This window comes from Pezoporus flaviventris, unplaced genomic scaffold, assembly GCF_033815535.1.
Source record: "Pezoporus flaviventris isolate CSIRO_AGI_PZ_B2104156 unplaced genomic scaffold, CSIRO_AGI_Pfla_v1 ptg000116l, whole genome shotgun sequence".
NCBI classification, from domain to species: Eukaryota; Metazoa; Chordata; class Aves; order Psittaciformes; family Psittacidae; genus Pezoporus; species Pezoporus flaviventris.
In genome coordinates, this window is record NW_026892664.1 from 4,139,774 (window position 1) to 4,156,598 (window position 16,825).

A 16,825-nucleotide genomic window follows, 5' to 3' on the forward strand; every position below is an offset into this window, starting at 1 on the left:
CTGCTTTAGTAAAGGGTGTCCCTGCCTGTGGCAGAGGTTGGACCTGGAAGAGCTTTAAGGTCCTTTCCAACACAAAACAGCCTGGGATTCTGTGACAGGCTTGAGAGCATCCATCAGAGCCACCACCGACAAGGGCAACCCTAAAGCACCCTTCAGAAGGGCCCTTTTCCCCTGTTGCTGCCCATTTCAGTCCTTTACCACACTCCTCACTGTTCCTCCCCATCTCCTTCCTTTCACTTTTGGGCACCGCTCCCTCAGGCTCTCCTTTCTTTCTTGTGCCTGATGGGTGGAAGAAGGTGAATGTCATCATCAAGGAGAGCACAAGGACTGGGGCTGCCTCAGGCCCACTGTGATGAAGATCCAAATTCCCCAGGAAGCTTTCTCCAGGCAGAGGAAGGACAGGAGGGTGACCATGAGCAGCCAGCACAGAGGTACCAAGGCCAGTCACGCCTGACCAACCTGAATGCCTTGGGTGATGTGAGCATTGATGTTTGCTTGGACAAGAAGTAGTGGCCAATATTTACCTCGTCGTTAGCAAGGTCACCACGATCTTCTGTTGGCTCCTTTGCAGCCAAACTTGTGAGCTATGGTTTGAGTACAAGGAATTGAAGATGGGTGGAAAGCTGGTTCACTGCGCATGGTGCCTGGCATTGGTGAGGGACCCTGGTACCAGCTCCCACTGGCAAGGTTCCTCTCAGCTCCCTGCCATGATAATGTCAACCATGGCCCTTGTGAAGCTGTAACTGCCTCAGAAATGCTCCAAAAGTGGATGTCAAAGGTGGAGTTTTTCTCTGTTTTGCTCTAAGGGAGCCGAAAGCCCTGTTGCTCGCTCAAGCTCAGGTCATCTCCTCTGGGTACATTCTCCTTCTCCAAACTAATCAACACAGAGAGGAGATAATGACCTGCTTTGGGCTTTGTCACCCTCCTGGGGCACAAAGAGATTCACAGTCCCACATCCCCACATCACTTGAAATAGGAAGAGGGTTTGCTGATGCTGGCTCATTCCCAGGCTCCCTGCACAGCTCCAGGCACGTTCATCTTCACATCCATCTCCAGGAGCATCAGGAGGGCAGCAGAGACAGAGCTGAGATGTAAGTGAGGGGCAGCATCTTCCAGCCCATCATTCTCCTGTGATTCTCTCTTGCCAACAAGCAGCAGCTCCTGTCCTCATCTCCTGCCCTACTGCAGGGTCCTGGGCTTCTTGATGATGCTCTGGGCTTCCCAGGGAGCTGCTTGTGCTGTGTGCTCCCCACGTTGCTGCTGAGAAGGCAGGTTTGGAGATCACCCTGGTGGAGAACACCCTCAGGAGGCTTCCTCTCCTCAGTGACCACAGATGTTTCCTGGATGAGCACCAGAAGCTTTCCTGTACAGGACATTCAGGGTGCTCCCCATTGCTGAGATGAGGCAGCTCCAAAAGATTACTTTTTTTCCCCAAAACATGGGTTCAAGAAGAGTTTGCTGAGCTCTGGGGTTTGCCCATTTGTATTGGAGACTCAAGGAACAGGTTAAAGAACCATGAAAATGTTTTAGATCTGACAGAGTGTGTCAAGGGGGAGGGAAAACTGATACTAACCACTGTGTAAAGTTGCATAGGATCATAGTATGGTTTGTGTTGGAAGAGACCTTAAATCTCACCCACTTCCAAGCCCCTGTGATGGCCAGGGACACGTTCCACTAGAGCAGGTTGCCCTGTCCAACCTGCACTTTCCATAGGTCAGGAATTCATTCCAGTTAGGAAGAAACTCAAGCAGAGAGGGAAGAAGCGGGTGGTTGGGAAAAGCCCAAAAGAGGATGAGGGATCAGCTCTGCACTGCGAAAGCACCACGTTTCTCTGTGTTCCAGGTTGAGCCGGATGGTCTCCAAGCCCCAGGTTCAGCACTATCACAGGCGAGGAAGTGCAGCACTAAGGTAAAGCTACCTGGGTGTGCAACCTCCCCACTGCTTTCCAGAGTGGTCATTGCTCAACATCTCAAGGTGAGCCACAGGAGCACACACCACGTTGTGCCATGGTGTTCAACTGCTTGAGCACCCCTTTGTTCTACCTGTGCTGGCACACGACTTTCACCAACCTGTTCCCCACTGAGCTGTGCCTGAACTCTCCCTTTCCATCCTGCGGGACTGTCTCTGATCAGCTCCCACCACACAGAGGCTTTTCCACCTGGGACATCCCTGCCTCTTGGAGAAGAAAGCCCCAGCCAGGAGCTCACCCACAGAGCACCATCCAGCCCATGGCACAAAGCAATTGCACCCAAGCAACCGAGTTCAGTCTGGCAGGGTTCACAGAGGACCCGGTGACTCAGGTCTACTTGTTCCTGCTCTTCCTGCTCACCTACCTTGTCACCATTGTGGGCAACCTGGGCATCATCATCTTAATCAGGGCCAGCCACCTCCTCCACTCCCCCATGTATTATTTCCTGGGCAATCTGGCCTCTGTAGACCTCTGTTCTTCCACTGTCATCACCCCCAAGTTGCTGGTTGACTTGATGTCAGAGAAGAAGAGCATTGCTTATGCTGGGTGTGTGGCTCAGGTCTTCCTCTTTCAGCTTCTTGGGATAACTGAATGCTTCCTGCTGGTTTCGATGGTCTATGACCGTTACGTGGCCATTTGCCATCCCCTGCTGTACCCCCTTGTCATGTCCCCAAAGTGCTGTTTCCAGCTGGTGACTGCCTCGTACCTCATGGGGCTGACCAATGGCGTGGGACAGACCATCAGCATGTCCACCCTGTCCTTCTGCAGCTCCAGCACCATCGACCTCTTCTTCTGTGACATTTCCCCCCTCATCTCACTTTCCACCTCTGACACCACCCTCAGCCACACCATCCTGACCACTGCAGCATCTCTCTTTGGTGTGTCCAGCATCCTGGTTATCCTGCTCTCCTACGTGGCCATCATCGCCACCATCCTGAGCATCAATTCAGCCGAGGGCAAGCGCAAAGCCTTCTCCACCTGCACCTCCCATTTCACTACTGTCAGCATCTTCTATGGGGCATCCTTTTTTATGTGTTTATTCCCCAGCTCAGACAGTTCAAGGGCAGCAGATAAATGGGCTGTGGTGCTCTACACCGTGGTGACTCCCATGCTGAACCCCTTGATCTACAGCCTGAGGAATAAGGAGGTGAAGGAGGCATTGAGGAAGCTCACAAAAATAAGATGATCTTGAATGGTGCAAGTTTACGGCCAGACAGAATGGAGATGTGGGGTAGATGCTCGGGTATCAGTTAAGTATGGACAACATGTTGGGTGTCTTCTGAAACCAGACTTACATGATGCACTGGTTGATATGATTGAAAATACAAATAATTTCACTCTCTAAACTTTGATAATTATATTTAGTAGTTTATTTCACTTAATTAGTTAATTTGTACTTTATTTCACCTAACGAAGAAACAGGTAGACAACTACAAGCATGCTCTCCTCTTCATCTCAGGAAAAGGGGGGACTTGATGGCTGCCTACACCTGCCTGAAAGGAGGATGGAGCCAGGAGGGGGCTAGGCTCTGCTCCCACGGAACAAGGGATGGGACAACAGGAAATGGCCTCAGGCTGCACCAGGGCAGGTTTAGATGGAGCTGAGGAGCAATTCCTGCCTCAGAGGGTGCTCAGGCATTGGAACAGGCTGCCCAGGGCAGGGCTGCAGGCACCGGCCCTGCAAGTGCTCACAAACCCCTCAGTGCCATGGGTTAGGGGTGGCCTCGACAGGGCAAGGGAACACTTGGAGTGCATGAACTTAAAGATCTTTTCTTTTTTGCTCTCCCTTTTACTTGGCAAATGAGAATAAACTGTGAATTCTACCGTTCCAGTGGATCAAACTTCATTTCATAATGGTGTTGTTAAATCATTAAGGGCCTTAAGAAAAGGACAAAAACACCTTTAGCAAGAACACCAGAAATGATAGCAAATAAGTGTGATGCCATGCAGTCAGTATTATTAGGTTTTGATGGACAAAATGATTTCCAGCACCATTGACCTCATTTCATTTTAGACAGCAAAGAATTTAAGTGAAATATGGTACTTGTATTATGACTGAACGCGCTTTGAAAGCATTTTAAGACGTGATAGTGATGAATCCCCACCAAAGGGCAGAAACTATCAAGGAATCCCCATCCACTGCTCCACACCTTTGCTTTCCATTCCCCTGTTGGCAGCAATAGAAGCTGTTGCAGAATGGCTCTGAGAGCAAGGCCATGAATCCTTGGAGGTCTTCTGCGAGCAAAGCAAAGTGTAGGCCTCACATGTACGTGACTTAAGCTGAAGGACACACTGTCCTTGAGCTCTGGGGAAAGTACCGAGAACTGAATTGCAGCTGATGTAATGAGGAAGATCCTTGAAAACAGAAACCGGATGTGGGAGGAGAATGTAAATGAAACCGTTTAGAACTAACCAATGCTGTTGTGACTAGTAGGCATAATTAACACTATGAGGCTATAAGCGATGTGCGACATGAGTAAAGTAGAAGCTTGCTTATCACTCATATTGGGTTGTCGTGTCTTGCTTCTCCTCGCCGTCAGCAGAAGCCATGGTCTCCATGGCAGCCTGATCACAACAGAGCACAGGAGCTGTGGTGCTGTTCAGCAGCCTTCAGACCTCCTACGTGGCAGCCCCTGGCAGCCTGGAGCGATGGCATTGCCTGGCCTGATGTCTCTCCTGTTGATTTCCTGCTCAGAAAGCTGAATGGTGGTAGGCAAACACAGTATACATAAAACACCACAAAACACATCACTTTGTGCATTACCTCAGCCCATGGAGCTGCAGCCTCTGCCAGGACCGTGGTGAAACCTGGAGCCATGGCTGAGCCTTAGGACTATCCTAAGGACCCACATTAACCTAGGCTGGAGGGAGAAGGTCCATGGCTGGATTCAGTTAAGTCAGGATCTAAGTGGTTTTCTCATTTCTTAACAACACACAACTAACAGGCACCCAGGGTCAATCAGCTGAATCCTGCTTTGTTCCCAGAGCTTCCTGATAATTCCCTGGTTATTATTTAACCCAGCCAACGGTTGTTTTCCTCCTGAGCCTTGGGGACAAGCAGGGGCAGAGGTTTCACACCCTCCCTGGCCCCTATGTCAATGTTTGACTGCTCTTACAGCGGGGTTTTCTAACTCCCTCTGTTTCTAACTGGAATTTCCCATGCTGCATATTCACAATAGGAAATCTGAGATTTACCCTCATCTGCAAGATAACGCACATGGAGAACTTCCAGATGGCATCAAGTGAAAAAGAATGGGACACCATTAATTCTTGCATTAATCTTTTATCTGTCCCTGAAATCATAGAAGCATGGAATGGTTTGGGTTGGAAGGGACCTTAAAGCTCATCCAGCTCCAAACCCTGCCACGGGCAGGGACCCCTTCCACTGGAGCAGCTTGCTCCAAGCCCCTGTGTCCAACCTGGCCTTGAACACTGCCAGGGATGGGGCAGCCACTGCTTCTCTGGGCATCCTGTGCCAGTGCCTCAGCACCTTCACAGGGAAGAGCTTCTGCCTCAGAGCTCATCTCAGTCTCCCCTCTGGCAGGTTAAAGCCATTCCCCTTGGCCTCTCCCTAAAAGCCCTTTTTCAAAGCCCCTCTCCAGATTTCTTGTAGCCCCTCTTAAGGGATTCAAAGGCCACAATAAGGTCTCTCTAGTGCCTTCTGCAACAATATTCAATGACTTTATGTCCAGCTTCTCTCTCCTTCACCATCACCAAGTGTTTAAATAGGAACATGAGCTCTTAGTGTCTTAAAACACAAGTCTGTGGCTACAACCCTATCACTCTGCTCACTGTGGCTTCACATTGGAGCTGCTGCTATCAAACCCCAAAGGTTTTTGCTCCTTGTTGTGTGTGTTTAAGGAAACCAGTGGTTTGCTGTGTCTAAGGGCTGCCACTGCCTTCAATGGTGTTATCATCTGACCAGGAGAGCAGAGCAAACACCAAGTGAGGTTCTAGGAAGCAGAAGCAGCAGCCAGCATTGCAATGCATCTTCCTGCTGGGTCATGATGAGCAGGCAATGAGGTGCCTGGCTTCTGGCATTCCTGCTGAGGAGCTCCTAATGGCTTTAGCTCCCCACTCTCAGGTGGAGCTGCTTTCATTGTAGTTAAATCTGGTTTAAAGGCAGCTGAGCAAATGCTGGGTAGGAGCTACCTCCCCTTCTTTGGGTACTTAGTGATTGGATTTAGGAATCATTTCCTATGCCCTTAGGGAAGCACTTATCCCTTAAATTGGAATGCACCATGTCATCTCTATGTGTTTACTGTGTCCATTAGCCCCCTTTATTGCTGAGGGAGATTTGGTGGGGTTCATTCCTCTCACTGCAAGGCAGACACCAGCATTGCTCCAGCTGAAGAGATCTGAATGAGCTCTGCTGATTGCATTGGCCTGAGTCTCCTTAGCTGTAATGGGACCTTGGCTCATAAACAGATAAGGAGAGACTTTCATGTTTGGCTTGTAATGTAAGTCATGTCTAAAAGAGGGTGAGTGCTGTCCTCTTTGGAGATGTCTGGTATGGCTCCCTTAGCTGTTGAGGTAAAAATGTCATGAAGCAAGGGGAACATTTTTTTTTCCATTTTGATTGGAAAGGATTTCAAGGCTTGGATTTTGAATGTGTGGATTCTACACTGAGGATGTGGTTCCTCTCCAGTGTCTGGTATCTAGATGTATAAGAAGAACCAGGAACACAGAGTACCAAGCTTTTCTCTCCAGGGTAGCTGGAAACTGAGCTAATTCCCTTCATTACAAGGGGTAATGGGTTAAAACTTAAACAGGGGAAGTTTAGGTTAGATATAAGAAGGAAATTCTTTCCTGTTAGGGTGGTGAGGCACTGGAATGGGTTGCCCAGGGAGGTTGTGAATGCTCCATCCCTGGCAGTGTTCAAGGCCAGGTTAGACAAGGCATTGGGTGATACGATTTAGCGTTAGGTGTCCCTGCCCACGGCAGGGGGGTTGGAACTAGATGGTCTTAAGGTCCTTTCCAACCCTAACGATTCTATGATTCTATGTAGAAATGAAAAGGTGAAATTCACTTTGGTTTTACTCCCTTTAAAACTGTTGGCCATGTTATCTTTATTTTCTTTTTGAAAAAGAATTGGGAGATATTAGAATGGCTTCTTTTAGACACTGTTATTACTTGGAGGAACCCTTCTGAGGTCCTGGTGGAAGAAACAAGGAGATTTTCGTCAAGTACTGGTGAGTTCATCTCTGTGTCTGCCTTTACCAGTATTGATGGTTTGATAAAGAGATGTTGGTGGCTTGAGATGAGCTCTTAGGCAGAAGCTCTTCCCTGTGAGGGTGCTGAGGCACTGCCACAGGGTGCCCAGAGAAGCTGTGGGCCAGTTTTAGGTCCAAAATGGGCAGGTGGAATCAGACAGACTTCAAAAAGAGAAAATGCTGAGTCCTGCCTATGAGGAGGACTTGCTCTAAGCACTAAGACAGGCTGGGGGGACCTTATCAGAGAGGGACAAGGCTCTTGTGGTGTCCACTGAGTTGAAACGAGCCATCAATGTGTCCTTGCAGCAAAGGCACCCACCAGCACCCTGAGAAGAGCATTGGTGGTGAGTCAAGGGACTTTGTGCAATGAACATCTGAGCACAGGCTGGGGAATGGGGATGTAAAAGCTGCTTTGGCAAGGGTGGAGGGAGAAGATGAATTGTGCTGAAGAAATGGTCATGTTGCTTGAAAAGGGGCTGATGGAAAGAGAGGAGTGGGAGGGGAAGGAGCAGGAATGCTCATTTCTCATCAGGCAATATGCTTATTTGAAGGTCATCTCATCTTTTTAAGGTCTGCATATTTCAGGTTAACATGAACAGCAGTCATCTTGTGTACATCTATACATACATACATGTTCTTTAAATAGAAGTAAGAACAGAGGAAGAAATATATGGAAGAATAATTCAGATGAGAAGGGGTTGGTTTTTCCCTTGAAGCTACAAGTACATGGAATTGCATTCAGGGATTCTGGTCTCATTTTAGTTGACTCAAACATCACTACAGAGTCAGAAAATCACTCCAATTTGATTTCTTATCTATTTAATGCAACACTAATTCTTGTGGCAGATTAAGGCATGATATTATTGTATTTACTTGTCCTTAAATAAGAACAACTCTCACAGACAGCAAAGAAATCATCCCAAACAAGCCTCCTTCTTAAAAAGAATTTGGATGCTCATGGGAAGATGCTTATGTTTTGCAGGACCAATTCTTTCCATAACAGGCCAGCCACAGCTTTAGGATTTAAGCTTCAAGATTATTTGTTTCCATATAGGAACTATTGCCTATTATTTTATCAAGGTATTATTTTTAATATATTATTTAGGACCTTCAACCATCATGGTTTTATCTCCCAGGAATTGGGTGCAGTCCTAAAGAAAACCCCAAATCCTGCATTAACCTCATGCCCTGTGTGTTCCTGTGAGCTGGGAGAAGTGATTCAACCTCTTCCCATGTTTCTTTGTCTCCTGCTGCCAAGAGAGTGGCTGGAGGAAAGCACTTGAGTGTGACCACGTTTGTCCTCTTGGGCTTCCCCAACGTGTAGAAGCTGCTCTTTGGAACTGTTTTACTCATCTCCAACACCATGGTGGTGGGGAACCTTATGACGACCAGCTCTCAGCTTCATGTGCCCATCTACTTCTTTCCTCATAGGAAACATACTTATTTCCTCCGTAGGATTTATCTGGGTGTCTTGCTTTCCTGGATTGGCCTGCTTCATGGAAAGCTGCCACCATGCTGACCTCGAAACAGAGTGTAACTTCATTCCCTGTGATAAGCAGTCACGCAACTTGGTTCGGGAACAACCTTTCAAGGCACTCTCTGAGCAGGGTTGGATTTTCCTTGGATGCCATCTGGTGCTGACGACACAGATGCTCCATGCTTCTGGCCATATGTTGTATGCAGACGTGCCCAACTTGTTTCATGGCTCAAAGATTCTCAGTGTGGTCTGGAACTACCTTATCACTTCTTCATTAACTTATATCTGTCCCTCCAGGCCAAGCTTATTTTCCATCCCAGCTGCAGCTTACTCATGATTTCTCATTCCAGGGTTTGGGGGTTGAGTCACATCAGTCCAAGGAGTCATCCTATCTAACTGTAGGCTTTCACATCTGAATTAGAAACAGAAGGTTCCTCTTATAGAGACAAGGATGCATCTGGGGCCTTTGATTCAGCTTGGATCTATTTTAAGCTTCCATATCAGGGAAGCTGGTCATTTTGCTCTTCTGGATTGGCCTGCACCATGGAAAGCTGCCAGCATGCTGACCTAGGAGCACAGCGGAACTTCATCCCCTGTGATAAGCAGTCACCCAACTTGGTGCAGGAACAGCCTTTCAAGGCACTGTCTGAGCAGGGTTGGATTTTCCTTGGATGCCATCTGGTGCTGATGACACAGATGCTCCATGCTTCTGGCCATATGTTGTATCCAGACATGTCCAACTTATTTCATGGCTCAAAGACTCTTAGTGTTGTCCGGAACTACCCTATCACTCCTTCATTTCCTTATGTCTGTCCATCTAGGCCAAGCTTATTTTCCATCCCAGCTGCAGCTTACTCATGATTTCTCATTCCAGGGTTTGATGGTTGAGTCACATTGGTCAAAGGAGCAATAGTATCTAATTGTAGGTTTCCACATCTGAATTAGTCACAGAAGGTTCCCCTTATGGAGACAAGGATGCATCTGGGGGCCTTGATTCAGCTTGGCTCTATTTTAAACATGCATATCAGGGATTTCTTCTGGAAAAAGTGGATGGTGCTCTGCATTTGCAGTGAAGAGTGATGGGCAGACACAACTACAATGTGGGTTGTGTTCAGAGCAGACAGAGGCCATCGCCTGAAGAGTAAGTTTAAGTCTTATGGGAAACATCAGCTCACTGTGCTGATGTGTTGAGGTCCTTCAGAAACCCCACTCAAAAGTGGGGAGGTGCAAGCAGCTTCTCATACAATAATAGAATGGTTTGGTTTGGAAGGCAGCTTAAAGCTCATGAAATTCCAGCTCCCTGCCACACCTTCCACTAGACCAAGTTGCTGCAATCACCATCCAACCTGTCCTCAATCATTTCTCTTGGTCAATAATGTCTAATGCAGTAGAGCCTCAAAGCTCAGCATGCATAAATCACTTCCTGGACAGAATAGGAAAGAAAAATGGATGTCGGCAGCATTCTGGCTGTGTGTTTGCTTTTATAAAGGTTGCTAATAGCAGATATTAAATTCCTGATGAGGGGTTTCTATTCTGCATGGATGGATAGGAAATTATTGCCTAGAAGATACTAGTGTTGGTTTGCTATTTTTAGAGCCATAAGAAAGGAACTTTTCCCCATAAACCTGTGCCTAAAAGGGGTTTCAGGAAACATGGAGAGGGGCTTAGGACAGGTGCCTGCAGGAAAAGGCCAGGGGGAATGGCTTTAACCTGTCAGAGGGGAGACTGAGATGAGCTCTTAGGCAGAAGCTCTTCCCTGTGAGGGTGCTGAGGTGCTGGCATAGGGTGCCCAGAGAAGCTGTGGCTGCCCCATCCCTGGCAGTGTTCAAGGCCAGGTTGGACACAGGGGCTTGGAGCAAGCTGCTCCAGTGGAAGGTGTCCCTGCCCGTGGCAGGGGTTGGAGCTGGAGGAGCTTTAAGGTCCCTTTCAACACAAACCAGGCTGGGATTCTATGATCCAGGCCCATGAAATTGTCCTTAATACACAAACATGCCTTACGCACTGACCCTCCAACTCACTGGCTTTGGGCATGAGCCATCTCTGTCAAGCAAGGCAGCTGTAGAAGTGAACTTTGCTGTTAACAAAGAAGAAAGTTTCTTTCTTGTTATCCCCAGCTAATTAATCTCTGATGGCTTGTTATGAAGAGTGAGGGAAGTCACATCCAAGTTTTCTGAGAAGCTTTTGTGGTGATGAGGAAACTTCCTTGGTAAACCCCAGAAGGTCTTGTTAAAGCTGATGACACCTGGAAGGGTGCTTGGTCCCCAGGACCACTTCTTGCTTTGGCAAAGTGAGCAGCATCACTTGTGATGGAAATAGCTGTGAGTGCTTGTATTGTGAAAGCCTGGATTTTGGGCCTGCTGGAGGGCTTTCTGTGCCCATACAAGCTTGGTCCTACTCTCTCTCTAAAGACACATCCCTGTCTTCATGACATGTGCAGATAATGTGGTTCTTGCTAATGGGGTGCTTTGTCCCTTCCTGCTTTTGACCCCTAATAAAGGGAGCTGGGGAAGCTCATTGCATTTCTCTTCACTTTTGGGCCTCCTCAAGGACACTTCATACATTGAATTTCTTGTTACTAGTTGTCTTGGGATGGATTTATTTGTGTCTCTCTTTAGTTCTTTACCTGTTAAAAATGTCCTTAAACTGTTATTCCTACCATTATGAATTTGGGATTGGAGAATAAACATGGGAATGGGGTCACCTGACTCAACATCTAAAATTCCTTGCCTAGTTATGAGATAGTCAGGACCCTTCTAGAACGGATGGGAATAAGAGGATGTTTTATTACATCCTAGGACAGCTGGTGAGGATGGATGTGGTCCAGAGCAGGTCTGAACATCAGAAGGATTTGTACCATGCACCCTCTCTCCATGGTATGTGCATCTCCGAATAGCTTTCTCTAGATTAAATGAATTCCAGTCAGGATGTGAAGGCCTCCTAGAGGTCAAACTGGATCAGCTGCCCCTCTCAAACCTATTTTCAGTTTGTTTTAATCCAAAAGACAGGACAAGAGGAAACAGCCTCAAGCTGCACCAGGGCAGGTTTAGATGGAGCTGAGGAACAATTCCTGCCCCAAAGGGTGCTCAGGCATTGGAACAGGCTGCCCAGGACACGGCTGCAGTCATCATCCCTACAAGTGTTCACACACTGTGTAGATGTGGCCCTCAGTGCCATGGGTCAGTGGTGGCCTTGGCAGTGCTGGGGTAAGGGTTGGACTGGGTGAGCCTGAAGGAATTTTCCAACCTGGTTGATTTAATGAGTCTAAAAGGAGGTACAGAAACACACCTTCACTGAGCACAGGTGGGGACACAAAACTCTGATTTAATGACTCAACTTTTATTTACCTAAATTTGAAGAAGATGAAACTACTCCAGATCTCCTAATCCCTCCTCCCAACAGTTTTGAAAGCTTTGTTTTAGTTTTCCTTTCAGTTGGACTAAAACTTTATAAAAGAAAAGGAAAAGATAATTGAAGAACTAAGAAACCCCTTTTTCTGCATGCTTTCCTGTAAGTGGTGGTGGAAACTACCAGTTAAGTTTCAGGGAAGGATACAGATGCAGTGAAATGCTCCAGGTCAGGTTTGGTTGCCCTCATATAGATATGTGGTGCTATTTGCTCTGTCCTGAAGGGCCCAGGACATTGCCATGCACTTGACATGTGCATCATGCCACTTTCAGAAGGGTTTGGCTGCTTTGGAGCAACATCTGAAAGCTCAGAGGGAGACCGAGGGGCCCCTCCATGGTGTTAATGGTCAATGTTCAGGCAACTGAGGTCAGTCCCAGTTGCCTTTCTGCTTCCTGACATGGGTTCATCTAATCTGACCTGCTCTACCTGTGCTCATGTGTATATTTCATTGGGATAATAGTCTAGGACTATGGAATTGTGTGTCTGTGGTGCTGGCATCATCGTGAAGAAATAACTTGGGCAGCTCAGGAACAGGCACACGTTACTTCATGACTTCTGGTTGCCCAAAGCAGTGGTAAGTGCTCCATTCCTGGCAGCGTTCAAGGGCAGGTTGGACACAGGGGCTTGGAGCAAGCTGCTGTAGTGGAAGGTGTCCCTGCCCGTCACTGGGGGTTGGGACTGGATGATCTTACTGTACTTTTGTGCCCAAAGCTGTCCATGATTCTCTGACACATGTAGCTCTCGCTGAGCTACTTTTTTGGGCATAAGTAATGAATGTTTAATTCAGATAAAGCACAGTGCAAAGGTGATGTGCAACAATCCCAACTGCTGCTAACATCCCATTTTGTAACAGATATATATTGCATATGGGGAGAGGTGGGAAGGAGAGGAGGTCTGTCTGCACAGTGCCATCTCCTGTCCCTCATGACGCACTTCAAGATCAGGAGAGCTTGTGCTCCTACATAGACTGTGATAAGTAACAAAGGAAGGCACAAGCAAGACAAGGTCTGTGCGCTTCTTGCTGTGTGCATCATTAGGGACATAACCCCTGGGTTTCTTCTGTTAGGAAGCTGTCTGTCTCTTCATCAGTGTCTTCAGTGCCTCCTTCACCTCCTGGCTCCTCAGGCTGTAGATGAAGGGGTTCAGCATGGGAGTCACCACCGTGTAAAGCACAGATACCACCTTGTCCCTCTCCAGCACATAGGAGGAACTGGGACGAGTGTAGAGGATGGAGCCATAGTAAAGGGTGATGGTGGTGAAGTGGGTGGCAGAGGTGGAGAAGGCTTTGCACTGCCCCTCAGTTGAGCACATCCTCAGGATAACAACCGAGATGGAGACATAGGACCTGAGGATGAGTGCAGAAGGGAGGATGGTGTTGAAGGTCAGGATGAAGTAGAGGAGGGACTGGTAGCTGTCTGTCACATCACAGGAGAGCTTCACCAGTGGGAGCAGGTCACAGAAGAAGTCATCGACGACGTTGGAGTCACAAAAGCTGGGGGTGAACGTGTAGCTGGCAATGAGGGTAGAGTTGGCAAAGCCACTGAGGTAGGAGGTGACCACCAGCCCTATGCAGAGCTTCTTGGTCATGGCTGCAGCATGGAGCAGTGGGTTGGAGATGGCCACGTACCTGTCATAGGCCATGGCTGCCAGCAGGTAGCACTCGGTGCAGGCCAAGCCACCGGAGACAAAGAACTGAGCAGCACACCCAGCAAATGAGGTGCTCTTGTCCTCAGAGATGCAGTTCAGAAGGATCTTGGGGGTGTAGACACAGGAATACCAGAGGTCCAGGAAGGACAAATTGCCAGTGAAAAAGTCCATTGGGATATGGAGGCGTGAGCTATGGCATATCACCACTATGAGGGTGATGTTGCTCATGAGGGTGTGTCCTGGGTTCAGCAGTAGCAGTCATTTTTCTCCTTCTTGGTAGCTGGTGCAGTGCTGTGTTTTGACTTTTGGCCTGGGAACAGAGCTGATAACAGTGATGTTTCGGTTTGGCCAAGGACTTTGTGAGCCTCATGCTCTGCCAGGGAGGAGGGGAAGCCAGGAGGAAGCAGAGACAGGACACCTGACCCAAGCTAGCCAAAGAGGTATTCCATACCGCAGCACCCCGGTTGCCTGCGCTGGGCTGGATGTTCAAAGGCAGGGTCTCCTCTACACATCATGCAACTGATGCTACATGGAGTAAATGGGCTGCGTTAATTACACAACGAACTCGAATAGGAAATCTCAGTAGTCCAGGCATTCTAGAAGTCATCATGGACTGGCCAGAGGGCAAAGATTTTGGAATGTCACCAAAGGAGGAGGTGGTGCGTGCTGAAGAGGCCCCACCAGATAATGAACTGTCAGCAAGTGAAAAGCAGTATGCCTTGTTTACTGATGGCTCTTGCCGTATTGTGGGAAAGCATCGGAGATGGAAGGCAGCTGTATGGAGTCCTGGACGACAAGTTGCAGAAACTGCTGACGGAGAGGGTGAATCGAGTCAATTTGCCGAGGTGAAAGCCATCCAGCTGGCCCTGGACATTGCTGAACGAGAAAAGTGGCCAGTACTTTATCTCTATACTGACTCATGGATGGTGGCAAATGCCCTGTGGGGGTGGTTGAAGCAATGGAAGCAGAGCAACTGGCAACGCAGAGGTAAACCCATCTGGGCTGCTGCCCTGTGTCAAGATATTGCTGCCAGGGTGCAGAAACTGGTGGTGAAGGTACGTCATGTAGATGCCCATGTACCCAAGAGTCGGGCCACTGAGGAACACCAGAACAACCAACAAGTGGAGAAAGCGGCTAAGATTGAAGTGGCTCAGATGGACTTAGATTGGCAACATAAAGGTGAATTATTTTTGGCCCGGTGGGCCCATGACACTTCAGGCCATCAGGGCAGAGATGCAACATATAGATGGGCCCGTGATCGAGGGGTGGACTTAACAATGGACACTATTGCCCAGGTTATTCATGAGTGTGAAACATGTGCTGCAATTAAACAAGCCAAGCAGTTAAAGCCTCTTTGGTATGGAGGACGATGGTTGAAGTATAAATATGGGGAGGCCTGGCAGATTGGCTATATCACACTGCCACCAACCCGCCAAGGCAAGCGCCATGTGCTTACCATGGTGGAAGCAACCACCGGGTGGCTGGAAACATACGCTGTGCCCCATGCCACTGCCCGGAACACTATCCTGGGCCTTGAGAAACAGATTTTGTGGCGACACGGCACCCCAGAGAGAATTGAGTCAGACAGTGGGACTCATTTCCAGAATAACCTTATAGATATTTGGGCCAAAGAGCATGGCATTGAGTGGGTATATCACATCCCCTACCATGCACCAGCCTCTGGGAAAATCAAACGGTACAATGGGCTGTTAAAAACTACACTGAGAGCAATGGGTGGGGGTACTTCCAAGCACTGGGATACACACCAAAGGCCACCTGGTTGGTCAACACCAGAGGATCTGCCAACAGGTCTGGCCCAGCCCAGTCAGAACTTTTACATATTGTAGAGGGGGACAAAGTTCCCGTGGTGCATATGAAGAATTTGCTGGGCAAGACAGTCTGAGTTATTCTTGCTTCAGGTAAAGGCAAACCCACACGTGGGATTGCTTTTGCTCAGGGACCTGGATATACTTGGTGGGTAATGCAGGAAGATGGGGAAGTCCGATGTATACCTCAAGGGGATTTGATTTTAGGGGAAAACAGCCAGTGAACTCAATTGTATGCTGTTGCCTGCTGTGTAATACTTTTATAGCCCATCAACTAGATGTTTCCAGGTCACCAGCGACTGGCCCTGACTTCCCTCCAGCCATCATCCCAACAGAGAATGAACTTTGAACATCATGGGCCGAATGGACTCGGCAGCATTATAGGGATTGGCCCATGCACTAAGAAAATGATCTTTTCCTCTTGGTCTGTATGTATATGGATGTATATATGTGGGAGAGCGATGGTGTATTGAAAATGTGGGATCTGAGCACGACGTGAATGGTATGGAATAAGGGGTGGATAATGTCCTGGGTTCAGCAGTAGCAGTCATGTTTTTCCTTTGTGGTAGCTGGTGCAGTGCTGTGTTTTGACTTCCAGCCTGGGAACAGTGTTGGTGAAGCCGATGTTTTCAGTTGTTGCTAAGTGATGTTTACCCTGACCAAGGACTTTGTGAGGCTCATGCTCTGCTAGGGAGGAGGGGAAGCTGTGAGGAAGCAGAGATGGGGTGCCTGCCCCGGGCTAGCCAGGGAGCTATTCCATACCACAGCACGTCATGTCCAGGGTGGGGAGTACCTGGGAGTTAACCTGGAAGGACACGGGCTTCCGGGTGGGACTCGTTTTCTTGGCCAGTGGTATCGTATTCTCTTCCCTTGTTATTTTCCCTTATCATTGTTGTAGTTGATCGTAGTGGTGGTGATTTGTGTTGTACATTGGTTGCTGGACTGTTCTTGTCTCAGCCCATAGGAGTTGCACCCTTTTGATCCTCCTCCCCATTCCTCTGGGAGCGGGGAAGGGGAGAGCCCCAGTGGGGGGGGGAGGGACTGCCCTCGATTGTTGTCAGCTCGGCACCACTCACTGGGAGTAAGTGAATAAGTTACCTGACTGGGTTTAAACCATGACAGACGGGCAAAGACAGAGCAAACTGTCCTGGGCCTGTCTTCCTGGGTAGGTCTCTGCAGGAGAACTGGTCTTGGAGGTGTTGATGCAGCCAGAAGGAGTTTGGGGAGAGAGGAATTGAGAGGTTGTTTTGCTGATCAAGTCAAACTAATTATCCGATGGAGGAGGGTCC

At 48.4% G+C, this 16,825-nt stretch overlaps 2 protein-coding genes across 2 annotated transcripts; one reads left to right on the forward strand and one right to left on the reverse strand.

Annotated features, from left to right (window-relative positions):
* Positions 1-2,402: 2,402 nt before the first annotated feature.
* On the forward strand, positions 2,403-8,505 carry LOC133282324 (olfactory receptor 5G25-like). Its single transcript, XM_061478354.1, has 2 exons — positions 2,403-3,068; positions 8,440-8,505. The coding sequence occupies exons 1-2, from the start codon at positions 2,403-2,405 to the stop codon at positions 8,503-8,505; spliced, it is 732 nt and encodes a 243-aa protein (XP_061334338.1).
* Positions 8,506-13,125: 4,620 nt separating this feature from the next.
* Positions 13,126-16,311, reverse strand: LOC133282325 (olfactory receptor 9G19-like). Its single transcript, XM_061478355.1, has 2 exons — positions 16,299-16,311; positions 13,126-13,949 (listed from the first exon to the last, which is right to left on the reverse strand). Exons 1-2 carry the CDS (start codon positions 16,309-16,311, stop codon positions 13,126-13,128), a joined length of 837 nt encoding a protein of 278 aa, XP_061334339.1.
* Positions 16,312-16,825: the final 514 nt, after the last annotated feature.

Coding starts and splice junctions, on each gene's coding strand:
- LOC133282324 (XM_061478354.1), top strand. CDS start 2,403: ATGTATTATTTCCTGGGCAATCTGGCCTCTGTAGACCTCTGTTCTTCC. Junction 3,069..8,439: donor CTGTGGTGCTCTACACCGTG/GTGACTCCCATG, acceptor CCTGCTGCCAAG/AGAGTGGCTGGAGGAAAGCA.